The sequence below is a fragment of the Schistocerca nitens genome, chromosome 5 (genome assembly GCF_023898315.1).
Source record: "Schistocerca nitens isolate TAMUIC-IGC-003100 chromosome 5, iqSchNite1.1, whole genome shotgun sequence".
NCBI lineage: Eukaryota > Metazoa > Arthropoda > Insecta > Orthoptera > Acrididae > Schistocerca > Schistocerca nitens.
In genome coordinates, this window is record NC_064618.1 from 28,650,327 (window position 1) to 28,665,327 (window position 15,001).

The window sequence follows — 15,001 nt, forward strand, 5'->3', positions numbered from 1 at the left end:
TGATTTTGCGTGTTTAATAAATGGGTCATTAAAAGCTTATGTTTGAAAAATCACTCTTGTGTTGCTGTAATCCATTAGTGGCTCATGGTCATTTGTTGTTGTGCTTTGGGTAGGAGGAAATAAGTCGAACTGGCATCTATTTATTTCGAAACTAGGAATTCAGGGCGACATATTCATCGCCTTAAAATTCTGAGTTCACAATAAATTCTGGTAAAACTTTAAGTTCATGTCTGAATCATACTTATAGGATATATGTGGACATCTACAAATCTCTATAAGATCAAACTTTGATCGCCACGTAAAGAAAGTTATTTCAGTCATCTATTCTTCACGTGTACCCTAAAATATGAAAATCGAAATTATTTCTTAGATGATGAGGGTTATAGAGTTATTGTGAACACATACAGTTATAATATGATAACCTCTTCATACGCTGTAGGACAACTGTTAATTTATGCAAGTAGGTATCCATGGACAATCTTTACATTCATATCATTATTTCAAGCTAGGATGTTTGTAATACTTTTTATTTAGCATGTGCAGTAGACAGAAAAATTAACGAGACTTTTCCTTTCATGGTTGAAACCCTTTTCTTAATTTCTTTTCATCCTTACTAGACAGAAAAAATAGGCTAGGGATTTTCTCTGACACTGAAGAAATGTTTTTCTAACCTTTGCTTAAATCCGAAATTTTACAAAAATAAAAATAAAAACATAAAATAAAATAAAATGAAATTCTTTATTTCCTTCGGCAGATTCATCGCAGAATTACATACAGTTTCACTTTCTATGTCACGTGATTGCAAGTATCAAAATAAATATCAGCATAAAATGATAATTGTGAAGCCAATGAGAGGATACCAGAGTATGGGCAGTCGAGGGGGTGCAAGACGACAAACTGGATGCGTGTGAGACGCGGGGCTGCCACTGCGCTCTGTGCTGCAGCCACAGGGCGCGGCTGCTCTCGTCAGCTGCGCCGGTACCGCCAATCGAAGAATGCAGGCGGGCGGCAGAACGCAGTAGGTTGGGCAATACTGCAGTCGGAACCGTAGTTCCAGGCAACCTTGTTGTCAGCGCTGAAGGGTCGAGCACGGAAGACGTGACGGGAAGCAGAATAGATGGCATGCGTCTCTCAAAGACTCGTCGATGATGTCTGCCGAAGAGTGGACAAAGTCGTCGCCGAAGGGTGTCCCATCTATGATGGACTGTCACTGCAGCTGCAAGAAGAAGAAAAATTATTTCACAACTGTTCTGTTCACAGCGGTCAGTTGAAGTTAATACTACTAGTGTTCACAAAACCTGTTGTCAATACTACAGCTGGAACATGCGCTTCATAGAACTTGTAGACAGTAGTTCGGAGTTCTGCAGTGTCCCCCAGCACACCCAACCCGTATGTCCGAGATTAGTATGATGTACACGAGGATAAAGTGAATCTCACCTGGTGTCCGTAATCTGCGAATTGGAATACCATTAAACCACTGTGTCCTTTATGAAAAAAGACACGAAGAAGAAACTGAAGATAAGAAAGAAGAAAGGTTAAAGGACCTCTCGAATATATATATATATATATATATATATATATATATATATATATATATATATATATATATATATATATACTCCTGGAAATGGAAAAAAGAACACATTGACACCGGTGTGTCAGACCCACCATACTTGCTCCGGACACTGCGAGAGGGCTGTACAAGCAATGATCACACGTACGGCACAGCGGACACACCAGGAACCGCGGTGTTGGCCGTCGAATGGCGCTAGCTGCGCAGCATTTGTGCACCGCCGCCGTCAGTGTCAGCCAGTTTGCCGTGGCATACGGAGCTCCATCGCAGTCTTTAACACTGGTAGCATGCCGCGACAGCGTGGACGTGAACCGTATGTGCACTTGACGGACTTTGAGCGAGGGCGTATAGTGGGCATGCGGGAGGCCGGGTGGACGTACCGCCGAATTGCTCAACACGTGGGGCGTGAGGTCTCCACAGTACATCGATGTTGTCGCCAGTGGTCGGCGGAAGGTGCACGTGCCCGTCGACCTGGGACCGGACCGCAGCGACGCACGGATGCACGCCAAGACCGTAGGATCCTACGCAGTGCCGTAGGGGACCGCACCGCCACTTCCCAGCAAATTAGGCACACTGTTGCTCCTGGGGTATCGGCGAGGACCATTCGCAACCGTCTCCATGAAGCTGGGCTACGGTCCCGCACACCGTTAGGCCGTCTTCCGCTCACGCCCCAACATCGTGCAGCCCGCCTCCAGTGGTGTCGCGACAGGCGTGAATGGAGGGACGAATGGAGACGTGTCGTCTTCAGCGATGAGAGTCGCTTCTGCCTTGGTGCCAATGATGGTCGTATGCGTGTTTGGCGCCGTGCAGGTGAGCGCCACAATCAGGACTGCAGACGACCGAGGCACACAGGGCCAACACCCGGCATCATGGTGTGGGGAGCGATCTCCTACACTGGCCGTACACCACTGGTGATCGTCGAGGGGACACTGAATAGTGCACGGTACATCCAAACCGTCATCGAACCCATCGTTCTACCATTCCTAGACCGGCAAGGGAACTTGCTGTTCCAACAGGACAATGCACGTCCGCATGTATCCCGTGCCACCCAACGTGCTCTAGAAGGTGTAAGTCAACTACCCTGGCCAGCAAGATCTCCGGATCTGTCCCCATTGAGCATGTTTGGGACTGGATGAAGCGTCGTCTCACGCGGTCTGCACGTCCAGCACGAACGCTGGTCCAACTGAGGCGCCAGGTGGAAATGGCATGGCAAGCCGTTCCACAGGACTACATCCAGCATCTCTACGATCGTCTCCATGGGAGAATGGCAGCCTGCATTGCTGCGAAAGGTGGATATACACTGTACTAGTGCCGACATTGTGCATGCTCTGTTGCCTGTGTCTATGTGCCTGTGGTTCTGTCAGTGTGATCATGTGATGTATCTGACCCCAGGAATGTGTGAATAAAGTTTCCCCTTCCTGGGACAATGAATTCACGGTGTTCTTATTTCAATTTCCAGGAATATATATATATATATATATATAGCCGGCCGCGGTGGTCTCGCGGTTCTAGGCGCGCAGTCCGGAACCGTGGGACTGCTACGGTCGCAGGTTCGAATCCTGCCTCGGGCATGGATGTGTGTGATGTCCTTAGGTTAGTTAGGTTTAAGTAGTTCTAAGTTCTAGGGGACTGATAACCACAGCAGTTGAGTCCCATAGTGCTCAGAGCCATTTGATTTATATATATATATATATATATATATATATATATATATATATATATATATATATATATATATATATGTGTGTGTGTGTGTGTGTGTGTGTGTGTGTGTGTGTGTGTGTGTGTGTGTGTATGTATATATATCACCATTCTGGAACTATAAATAGGCGTTCCCCGAGAAGATTCCGGCTATTTTGGATGGCAAAGGTGACTTTAAACTACTTTCTTTTTCAATCTTAGGAGAGAGTCCTTTATTTATGGCCAGCGAAGTTTTATTGACAAATCTAGCAGTTAATTCGGTTATGTGCCGTTACGTAGTTGCAGTCGTAACGTTTGTCTTTCTGTTACTGGCAGTCCTTGAAGAAATTACTGGGACACTTCTAGTTTGTATTACTTAAAACCGTTCTGCAGTTCAGACACTAACAAGTGTTCAGAGATGCTTTGTCATACACAAAAACGTACTGAAACCACAAGAAGACGAACTCTTTCTGCTCAGAATCGGTACTCGTTATAGACAATAAAATTTCACGCCGTCACTATTGTGTCCTGTTTGGGTAATAGGTATTGAAATCACGCATTAACGCAGCAGATAACATTCATTAATTACGACGTAATGATTTACACTTTTGGGTGCTCCTATGGATGAGATCTTTAAAGGACAGCATCACAATTTTAGAAGTTATCAAACGAGAAGGTTTCGATCACTTATGCACTTTTTGTCATCAAAAATCTTCCAAACAGATTAACAATATTTTAATTCACTAGTAAGCACTAGATGAAGAATTTATCACAATTGCTCTTACTTAAAGCTGATGGCAGTTACACTGAGAAAAATACTCTGGATCTTTTGAGGTGTTGCTCTGGACTCGAGAAAGCGTCGAAATGAGTGTACCCGACCTGGAAAATGCAGTCGACAAGACGATGCACAGCCTCGCAATTACATTTTTTGCGAGTCATCTGCGAAGGAAAATAAAGGCAAATTCGGCAGGATGGAAACTTCCCTGGCTGTGACTCTGAGAGCAGCTGGTGACCTTCGAAGGCTGATCCTCAGAGTAGACACAGACACGACTCAGTGACCAGTTTCTCAGAAAAAGTGCATCCGCCTACATTCAAAACATTTCGGGATAATTGTAAATACATCAACACGAAATGTCTGACAAACAGCACTGATGTAAGGCTCTCTTCTCCTACAGTGGCAGGTGAAGCCTCCAGACGGAAGTCTCTAGCTAACTGCACGACCAAGTGAGCTGGCAAGTACAGAAGTATAAAGAAATGGGCTTGGACCACTATCGAACAATTTTAAACAGCCCCTCCATGCGGAGTACAATATAAGGCTATCACTGAATAGTTGGAGTCACAATTGCGCAAAATGGTAAAAAATCACATTTTCCGTTTTTAAGCATATAAATTAATTCGAAAATTTCTGCTTAAAAGGGTGTAAATTTTTAAATAAATTATATTCACAAACATTTTCATCATTTTCCAAAACAGATGTGCTCTGACAAAAGTTACGCAACTTGGGATGTGTTCGTATTCAAACTTGTGCATTTCTGAAAACAGGAGACACAGAAGGCTAAAGAAGTTTTTTGTAAGAGATACTTTGATCTCTCGGTTGGTACCGTTGTCATAGCAATCATCTGTGTTTACAATCCAGTTTTTATCTGTGATTTAGTGGTTTCAGTCTCGATGTGAAAAATACGAGAGGTCGCGTATGAGATAAAATTGTAATCAGCTTCAGCAGTACTGCGGTATGGCAATAGGATGTAACGTAAATGACTTGAAGGTGATGAAACAAACTGTATGGGCAACAATTTACACGAATCATTGATGGATGACAATACCCTCCATCTGGCTTCTCCAGGCATTTCTCAGTAGCGGTGCAACGTCAGAAAAGCTGAAGCTGCTGGAGGATCACATCACAGTAAAAACTCTATCCCAGTGGCTGTTACAGCACCAATTAAACCAACACATACAGACCTCGGACATCCTGATCTTTTTAGAAAGTGTCTTCATGGCTGTACCCAGAATCAAAACAGGTCGTTCGACAACCTAATTGGGACTCTTACAACAGAGAACGTATTTGATGTGACGAATATTTTGAGACTCGTGTCAGTAATGCTGTTATTTCGTTTAATGGTGGCTACCTGGATAAAGCACTGAGAGACTATCGCCGACTGAGAGGCCCGAAGTCATTGAATGGTTGAAAGAAAATGGTAATCAAATTGGAAACCACGGCTGAGCCTGGTGTGGAACCCGGAAGAGGAGGCCGACCTGTCCCGGTGTCAGGTGCTAACCAGGCTGCTGCTGCTGTGGCTGCCCACGCAGCTGGCGCCAGTGTCGCGAGAACTGCACATCCCACCGTCTACAGTACGAAAAATCCTGCGGTCTGTTTTACACCTGGCACCCGTGCAAGATCCAGACTGTGCACCAACTGAAACCTCATGATCCGTAGGAACGTCCTGCATATGCTGTTCGGTTTCTGGCGCGGATCCCAGTAGATAACCTGTGGCCAGGCAAAACTGTGTGAAGTGACGAGGTACATTTTACACTGGGGCACAGTAAATACAGAGAACTGGCGAATTTGGGCAACTGTTAAACCGCGCACGAAAAGCCACTGCACTCGCCGTATGAGACTGTGTGGTGTGGATTCACAAGCACCTCTATTCTCGGTCCGTTCTTTTTTGAAGAGAATACAGACAGACGGGCTGTCAGGCATACTGGGGCGTCTGTCTGTACGTTGGCGAGACCTCCTTGTACAGCGCACGGTCCCTAATCTGCAAGGCCACTCTTTTCGTGCAAGAAGGGGCAACACTTCGTGTCGCTCGCCCAGTGAGAGATCCGCTTAACGCAACGTTCCACGTACGTGTTAACTGCAGAGGTTTTACAGATCGTGGCCTTCAATTTCAACTGACATGAATCCATGTGACCTGTGGCTAGGGGGGATATCTCACAGAACACGTTTACCAGAGACGTGTTCGTTTCCACCTGATCTGAAGGCCAATATGCAGGAAGACGTCGCCACCGGAACTGCTGTGAGCAGCTGTTGATCGCGTTGTGTACTGGACGCAGCCTCTAGTCGGCGTCTCCAGTGCGCATACTGAGCAAGCTGTGTGAGCAGAGGTTAACAGTAAAATCAAGTCTGTCTGACTGTTTCTGCCTACGTCCTGCTCTGAATCTCTTACACGTGGAATCATTTCTGTAGGTCTTTCTTGCATTCAGAGCGCCGTATTTGCACCTAATTGGAGCTAATTCCCCCTTTTTTTCAGCGTTAATAAGTTCCGCTTGAACGCATCTAGCAAGTTTTGCTGCCATACGATAATTTCAGCGAAAGTGGCTGTCTGTGAGTTTTAACACAATAATGCAAGTACTAAAGTCAGCAACCGCGTACGCTCGTGAGTGAGCCCAACTCACAGTGTGCAAATCGTCCAGACCACATTCACCCAGCAATTGAGAGTCCGAACACTTAGCAACTCTTAATAACAGTTAGATATAATTACAAAACTTGACGATACTTTTTGGTTCAAAATGGCTCTGAGCACTATGGGACTCAACTGCTGAGGTCATTAGTCCCCTAGAACTTAGAACTAGTTAAACCTAACTAACCTAAGGACATCACACCCATCCATGCCCGAGGCAGGATTCGAACCTGCGACCGCAGCGGTCTCGCGGTTCCAGACTGCAGCGCCAGAACCGCGCGGCCGATACTTTTTCTTATTGACACCCCACAAAATAAAGGAAGGAAAAAAGTGTACACTTTCGCTCTTCATCCTGTAAAATTTTAGCATCAAATGTGACGTTTCAATTTATTACAACTCCACTCGCAACACATTCTTCAGACAGCATTCACACACACCACTGAATGTATCTGCACAATTATATCACTGTATGAGACGTAGTTCAGGATATATGACGGCATTTAAAAGTTACAGTTTTGTCATTGTCATTAGTCTACGGGTGGGTAATCCGTAACTAATAATACCAACGTGATGCGATTTTTGCGACTTTAGTTATAATGGTTTTACATGCTTGACGTCAAATATTTAATGTCTATAAGGCAATCAGATGTTTGAAGTTGAAACTTTCTGGCAGATTAAAACTGTGTGCCGGACCGAGACTCGAGGACGGGGCGTGAGTCGTGTTTGGTAGAGCACTTGCCCTCGAAAGTCAAAGGTCCCGAGTTCGAGTCTCGGTCCGGCACACGCTTTTAATCTGCCAGGAAGTTTCATAACAGCGCACACTCCGCTGCAGAGTTAAAATCTCATTCTGGAAACGTTTGAAGTTGTTTGGCACACGGGAGGTCGATTATTGAAGGAACTGTGGGTGCAGTCACAGAAATCGTTACCGAGAGCCCAGAAGATACGCTGGGTCAAACAAAGGAGCAAGTTGCCTTTACAAACGGATACACACAGCAGACGGTTTGCTAGCCGTGAATGAAATAGGACCGTGCCACAAGTGTCAATTACAGCTTTGCGCGGGATTCATAGGATTTATCAAAACATTTGATACAATTTCAACGCTACAACTTCCATTAGACTTTAATCACGACTGAAAAACATTGGAACTGAAACAGGAATCAGTACCTCTCACCAAATTTTCTTCTAGCAGCATTTTTTCAAATGTTTAGACTGCGGAAGAGGAGGTATGTGCATCAATGAAACACAACCGAACTGCCTACATTTTTCTAGCGACATTATACTGTTTACCTATAGTGCGGATGAACAATAACTGAAATAAGAAATTAATAGCGAAAGGTATGAAGGAGGTCTGAGAACAAGAGTAAAATAATACATAATCAACAAGCCGAAAGGAAATTTACGCAAACTGACTCTCAAGTAACAAAATTAGTAAATGTGGTTTTGTATTTAGCAAAGTTTAAGGCAAAGAAACAAAGAGAGGAGAGAGACATTATTTTTAGTACTTCAGTAAGAGTTGTCAGCGCTAAGATTTCCACACAACTCAATGAAAACCTTTAAAACAAGTGCGAACTGTCAGTTCTGAGTTACGGTGACGAGGCAAGTATGAGACTGCGCGGGTCCTGGGCGCTGTTCAGCGAGATTTGGCAACTACTCGGTTACACAGAAAACAAACAAATGGGTGAGAGGTCAAACTAGAGCGAAAGAGATGATTACGAACAAAATAAAAATCAAATGTACGTCCACAGGGCATATAGAGGATGGTAAGTAGACCAAAGAAGTCATGTGTTTGATTCATGTATGTAAGAAAAAAATTCATGTGGAGTCGTCATTTAAAGCGAATTGATAACATTAAACGTGTCAGGGAGAATAAGGATCCGAATAGTCGAAACCTATAAGCGTGGAGAAGTCTGGGAAAGCCCTCTGTGCAGCGATGAATATCTAAACGTTGATGACGATAATGACTATTCTTCTGTTCAACAGATCTCAACCGTTTCTGAAAACAGCATTTAAGTTTACTTATTCTGTATTTCCTCAGTAACTCCCTAACTGAAAACGTTAAGAGTATGAACACTGTACCAAAGTTTCTCGATCCTTGCTTGAAATAAAATCGTTGAAAACTTATTTCATTATTTTGAATAGGTTATGTAATGTTTTTAGTAGTGTCAGCTTTATGTGAAACTTCCTGTATGAAAATTATTACCTCAATTACACCAACAGCCACTGATTACTTACGTGTATGAGTCCGGATTGTAAACTCCACCGTGCTCACACCTGTACAAGTTGGGGTACAAGTTTTCGTCCTCGTCAGCGACGCAGATGTAGTATATGTTCGTGTTACCAGGGAACACGTTGGTCTCCCCCAGTCCGGTGCATTCGATCGGAAGGTTAGTGCACACATCGTCCGTCAGCTTTTTGCTGGAACAGAATATATGCTCCAATCAAACAATGAAAATAAGAAGTGATGTTTTGGACCAGTGCCGAGTAGTGAAATAGAAAAGTTGACGAGACTTTATTAATAATACTTCGTTATTCTTCGGTTTGTCTCACCAAAAGCATCGCTCAACCATTTCAGTTTTGCAACTGTCACAATTACATGTTGAACGTTAGCATTCACACTGCATATCTTCAGTATATTAGTATATTACGTTCCAAATCAGAAACTTCGACTTCTGGATTGACCTTTTTTCGGCGTTTCAATCCAGTGACTGATTTTAGAATCTCTTGAACGAATCAAGCATTGTAGAAATTGCAACAAGCGGTCTCCAGCACTTCATACTGTCATTGTTGTCATGAGACATGAGGCTGTGTTTTCTACAGCGTTTGTAAATACTGCTAGTTGTACATATTTCAGTGCTGTATAATATATTAAAGCTGTTTCGAGAAAATCGTTAATTCTTCAGTTACTGAGTAAAATGTTATATATTTGTAAAACTAGTTACGTAACGTGTCGACAGTTAAGCCATACTTCGTCAGTTGTGCGCCATTGTGTGCCTTAAAAAAGAAGGTCTCTTTAACACGAAACACGTGATATTTGAAAATGAACTGATTTTCTTTAACATCTTAACAATTTTCTCCTCTTAATCTGATTTCACTTACTGATTATTGCTATTTATGCTGCCCAACAGAATTAAAGGATGTATTTTTCGTAACCCCTTAACTGAACGTTGGCTCATAATTTGTCTACAAACTTCCCCATTAATGGTGCAAATGCATGGCGTGTTTCTCGTAAGGACTGGTTATCTCCAGAGGGTCATAAATGAACTCTCAGGGGGTCATAAATCAATTAGCATAACTATAGATTTGCCACTGAACGTATATCTGCCCCTAAATGTATGCAACCTGTGTAAAAAAAACCTTGTCCTCGTGCCGCCATTACCCTACTACTGAGGTAATGACTGAATGTTAATACAGCCTGCATATCAGATGTTTTGTTTGCTTACTGGTACCATCCACTGAACGTCTAGACGTGCGTTGCACATTGTCATTCGTGACCTTACATAGTTTAGTTCCAAAACAGCATCAAGGCAAAGTTTCGTTTAGAGCAATATTTTGTAAGTCCATTGGACTCAGAGGATCTTTATGTCTTACCTGCACAACGTTGTATTGGGATTGTAGGCGTACCCACTCTCACACTTTGCCCGTACAGACTCTTCTCCAACTACGGGGCAGATGTGATAGGCGGTGCAGTCGTATGGGTCAGGAAACATGCCCAGGGCGTTGCACTGAATGGTCGAGGTGACCGTCTCGCAGGACGACGTGCCATTCACACAGGCTCCCTGTTGCTGGTTGCATTTCAGAGGCTCCTCGCATTCCTCCAGAACGATAGGGTCGAGAGTACCTCCCATGCAAAGCAGCACCTGCGGATTAAAATGTCTTAAATTTCTCCCATCCACTGTCGCAGAAGAACTTTCTAAAGCTGTGTTTCCACTCAGCGTAGTTTCCAGCCACCTCACGTTTGGAAATACGATTTAGTTTCCAGACACACAATTCAGATAGCTTGGAACTATGCCAGATACACCAATGCCTCTTACACGACATATGAGGGCGCTGCAAACACTGTGTCTCACGCTGTGCGGGAAGTAAAGGGGGCGGTGTTGAGAGGTGCGCTCTCATCGCTGCGCACGTCACGGTCTGCTCATCGAACTGGGGCAGACGGTGTACCTCATTTTAGATACGAAAAATTTGTGAAGCGTCTCCACAGTGCAAAACGAGTAGTTACACTCTTTCCAACCCTAATAACTCTTCCAGGGGTGAAATATCATTGATACTCTCAACAATGCGTGCAGCAGCTGTGAAAACTTTGTTTTCGATACCATCATCGGTCGCTTTTTTTAATTTTTGCACGTCGCGTATATCGTTCCCTTACCCGCACCGTCATCGCTAGGAGCATAATGGGTGCCCTGCTCCAGCAGAATTTTCTTTTCCGTATAGTAGCTAGCTTCGAAGATGACGAAGAGATTGAAAAACTGTATGTTGAGGTAAAACAAATTATTCGGATCGCTAAGGGAGACGAAATGTTAATTGTGTACAGAGACTGGAATTCAATGATAGTAAACTGAAGAAATGGAAAAATAGTAGGAGAACACGGACTGATCGACAGGAATAAGAGAGGAAACCGCCTGGTCAAATTTAATGATTGATAACACCTTGTTTCAGAATCACGAATGAAGATTGTATACGTATGAGACATCTGTAGATAACAGAGATTTAGAAACCAAGTTTCAACTGAAAAACACTTTCAGCATCAATTGTGGGCTCTGAAAACAGAGAAACGTATAAACAAGAGTAGAAATTCTTGCCTAGCACAACAGGTAACGAATTTTATCGACGGCGGGGAAAATTTTAAAAATTCAGCAAATTAAGATGGCAAAAAGCAATAAAGACTACAAAAATGAGATTGATAGAAAATGCAAAACGGCTAAGCAGGAATGGATAGAGTAAAACTGCAAATCTCTAGAAACGTACACGACTAAGGGAAAGACAGATGCTACTTTCACGATAATTAAAGAGACCTCTGGAGTGGTGAAAAGCACCTGTATGAATATTTACCGGTCAAACGGTAAGCCAGAACTAAGTAATGCAGCGAAAGTTGAAGGAACGGAGGAATACCTACAAGGGCTATGCAAGGGAAATGAAGTTGAAGACAATATTGTAGAAGGAGAAGACGAAGAGGCTCTGAAACAAGACCTCTGGATTAGACGACATCATCTCAGAATTTAATAATTCCATGGGTGAGCCAGCTGTCAAAAAGCTATTTCACCTGTTATATATGAACAGGTGAAATATCCTTCGACTTCAAGAAGAATTTAATCATTCCTTTTGCTCAGGAGGTTAGTGCCGATAGACATGAGTGCTATGGAACCATTGCCTTAATAAGTCATGGCAGCAAAATACTAATACAAATTATCTACATGAAAATAGAAAAAACTGATAGAAGCCAACCTTGCGAAAGGTCACTTTGATTTCCAGAGAAATACAGTAACACGGGGGAGAATACTGACTTTACGACTTACTTTAAAAAAAGACACATCTAGAGAAAGCGTTCGGCAGAGATGAGCTACAATTTTCTTTCGAACTCTGAAGTTAGAAGGAATAAAATACGGGGAGCGAGAAGCTACCTACAATTTGTTCAGAAACAAGACCATAGTCACAAGAATCGAAGGACAGGAAGCTGGTGCAGTAGATGAGAAAGGAGTGAGACACGATTGTAGCCCAGCACAAAGTTATTCGACTTGGACATTGAGCAAGGAGTGAAAGAAACGAAGGAGACATTTGGAAAAATGATTAGAATTCAGGAAGAAGAAATTAAAACTTTAAGGTTTACGGATGACATTGTAATTCCGGCAGAGTCGACTAAGGACTTGGGCGATCAGCCGAACAGGATGGATGGTCTTCAAAAGAGGTTATACGACAAGTATTAACACAATTGAAAGAAGGGCACACGAATGTAGCCGAAATCAGTGAGGAAATGGAAAGTGAATTTAAGGAATGAGACAGCAAAAGTAGCAAAATTACTGACGATGGCCGTGGTAGGGAGGATACGAACAGCAGGTGTGCCACGTGGTGGGCGGCTGCGCCAGGTTCCTCGGTTGAGGATCCGCGGCGCAAACAGCCCCACCTCCCACAGATTCGCGACTGGCCTTAAATCCGGGAGGTTTGGCAGCCAGGGCAGTACGGCAACCCACCCCGGTGCTCTTCGAAGCACGCACGTAGACTGCGAGCCTCGTAACACGCTGCACTGCCCTGATCGCAGATGTGCCACTGTGGCCAGCAAAAAACGAATTGCACGTAGAGGTGGACACGGCCACTAAGAATAGATGCATACTCGCGTTGACCCATTGTACCCTCCAGAATGGCGACATCACACAAGGAATACCCTCCCGCCTCGACTCTTCAGACTTATTGGAGTGTGTTTGCTTTCAAACGTCTACGTCAACAGTTTGAAAACGTAGCCTTTTCGGAAGTTCTTGGCCCGAAAGCCAATGATCGTGTCCTTTTGTATGCCGGATAGATCGCTCTGTTTCCGCATTACAACAACTGCAGTGTTTTTCGAGTCCGCCCGCCCCCCCCCCCCCCTCCCCACCTCTCTCTCTCTCTCCACTCACATACCCTCCACTGCTAGCGGTACCATCCGCCGTCTGTGAGTGGTTATCGCACGTAGACGTCTGACATAAGCGGTGGACACGTTACTGTGACTGAACTGTGTAAAAGCAAGTTTCGACCTAGGCTATAGTGCACACATGTCGTAGCATTATGAAAACAAAATGTCATTGACATCAAGGCCCTATTTGCGCTACAAAGAAAAGAGTTCTTCTTGCCCAAACGAGGTCGAACTCTCCTGGTAGTTAGTTAATTAGTTAGTCTGCTACTTTTTCCTTAGACCGTATTCACGATAAAGGTTACGAGGCAATTTATAATTTTTCTCTAACGGTAACTGTTTATTTCCACACAAGACTTTCTCTGTGATTTTGAACGAGTTGTTACTGAGAAATATAAGAAATCCACATGCGAAAACAGTTCTATTACGTGCCAGTCATTTCATTTCCATGGGTAGATTGCCAAGCAGGTTAATACCTGCGTATTTCACCCCTTTCTGTGTCAAAATTAGATTCATTGGAGGGTGATGCAAAGAGTTTTCCCTCTTGTGTTGTACTTGTCAACGTCTCTGTTGCTTCGAACTAAGAAGGATTGTACAGTAGTTCAATAGTCGCAGCTGCTGAAAGGCATGTCTCTAACATTTACGTGAGAGAACCCCACAAATAAAACTACCTTTCTTGTGCAATGTATACTTTTTGAGTGAGTATTTACTCCAGTATGATTAAACTAGGTTCATCGACGACATTGCAATTCTGTCAGAGGCAGCAAAGGACCTGGAAGAGCAGCTGAACGGAATGGACACTGTCTTGAAAGGTGGATATAAGATGAACAACAACAAAAGCAAAACGAGGATAATGGAATGTAGTCGAATTAAATTGGGTGATGCTGCGGAAATTAGATTAGGAAATGAGACCCTTAAAGTAGTAAATGAGTTTTGCTATTTGGGGAGCAAAACAAGTGATGATGGTGGGAGGATATAAAATGTAGACTGGCAAAGGCAAGGAAAGCGTTCCTGAAGAAGAGAAATTTGTTAACATCGAGTATAGATTTAAGTGTCAGTAAGTCGTTTCTGAAAGTATTTATATGGAGTGTACCCATGCATGGAAGTAAAACATGGACGATAAATAGTTTAGAAAAGAAGAGAATAGAAGCTTTCGAAATGTGGTGCTACAGAAAAATGCTGAAGATTAGATAGGTAGATCACATAACTAATGAGGAGGTATTGAAGAAAGTTGTGGGGGGGGGGGGGGGGGGAGAAGAGAAATTTGTGGCACAACTTGACTAAAAGAAGGGATTGCTTCGTAGGGCATATTCTGAGGCATCAAGGGATCACCAATTTAGTATTGGAGGGCAGCGTGGAGGGTAAAAATCGTAGAAGGAGACCAAGAGATGAATACACTAAGCAGATTCAGAAGGATGTAGGGTGCTGTAGGTACTGGGAGATGGAGGAGCTTGCACAGGATAGAGTAGCATGGAGAGCTGCATCAAACCAGTCTCTGGACTGAATACCAACAACAATTATCACACTTTCACTACTTGAGAGGGCCCCATGAAAAACAACTGACCGTAAGACAATGAAACATTTGTACAGACATGCGGAAAAAAATAACGAATAAATCATTGAAAGAAACATATTTTAATTTCCACATGAGAAGGTAACATTTGATAATCGCGTACCACGTTTACGTTCCAGGTCACTTATTGGGGCGATCGTCTTCATGAACGACGGTCTGGAACCGCACTGGAGGTTGCT

At 43.4% G+C, this 15,001-nt stretch overlaps 1 protein-coding gene across 1 annotated transcript in view; it reads right to left on the reverse strand.

Moving 5' to 3' along the window:
• Window positions 1-719: 719 nt before the first annotated feature.
• Window positions 720-15,001, reverse strand: part of LOC126260802 (uncharacterized) — a 29,967-nt gene continuing 15,685 nt past the window's right edge. Inside the window, exons 3-5 of the mRNA XM_049958164.1 lie at window positions 10,240-10,508; window positions 8,884-9,066; window positions 720-1,216 (exon numbers count right to left, since the gene is read on the reverse strand). Of these exons, the coding sequence (XP_049814121.1) occupies window positions 1,195-1,216; window positions 8,884-9,066; window positions 10,240-10,508 (474 nt within the window). The 3' untranslated portion in view covers window positions 720-1,194. The remainder of the gene's footprint in view (window positions 1,217-8,883; window positions 9,067-10,239; window positions 10,509-15,001) is intronic.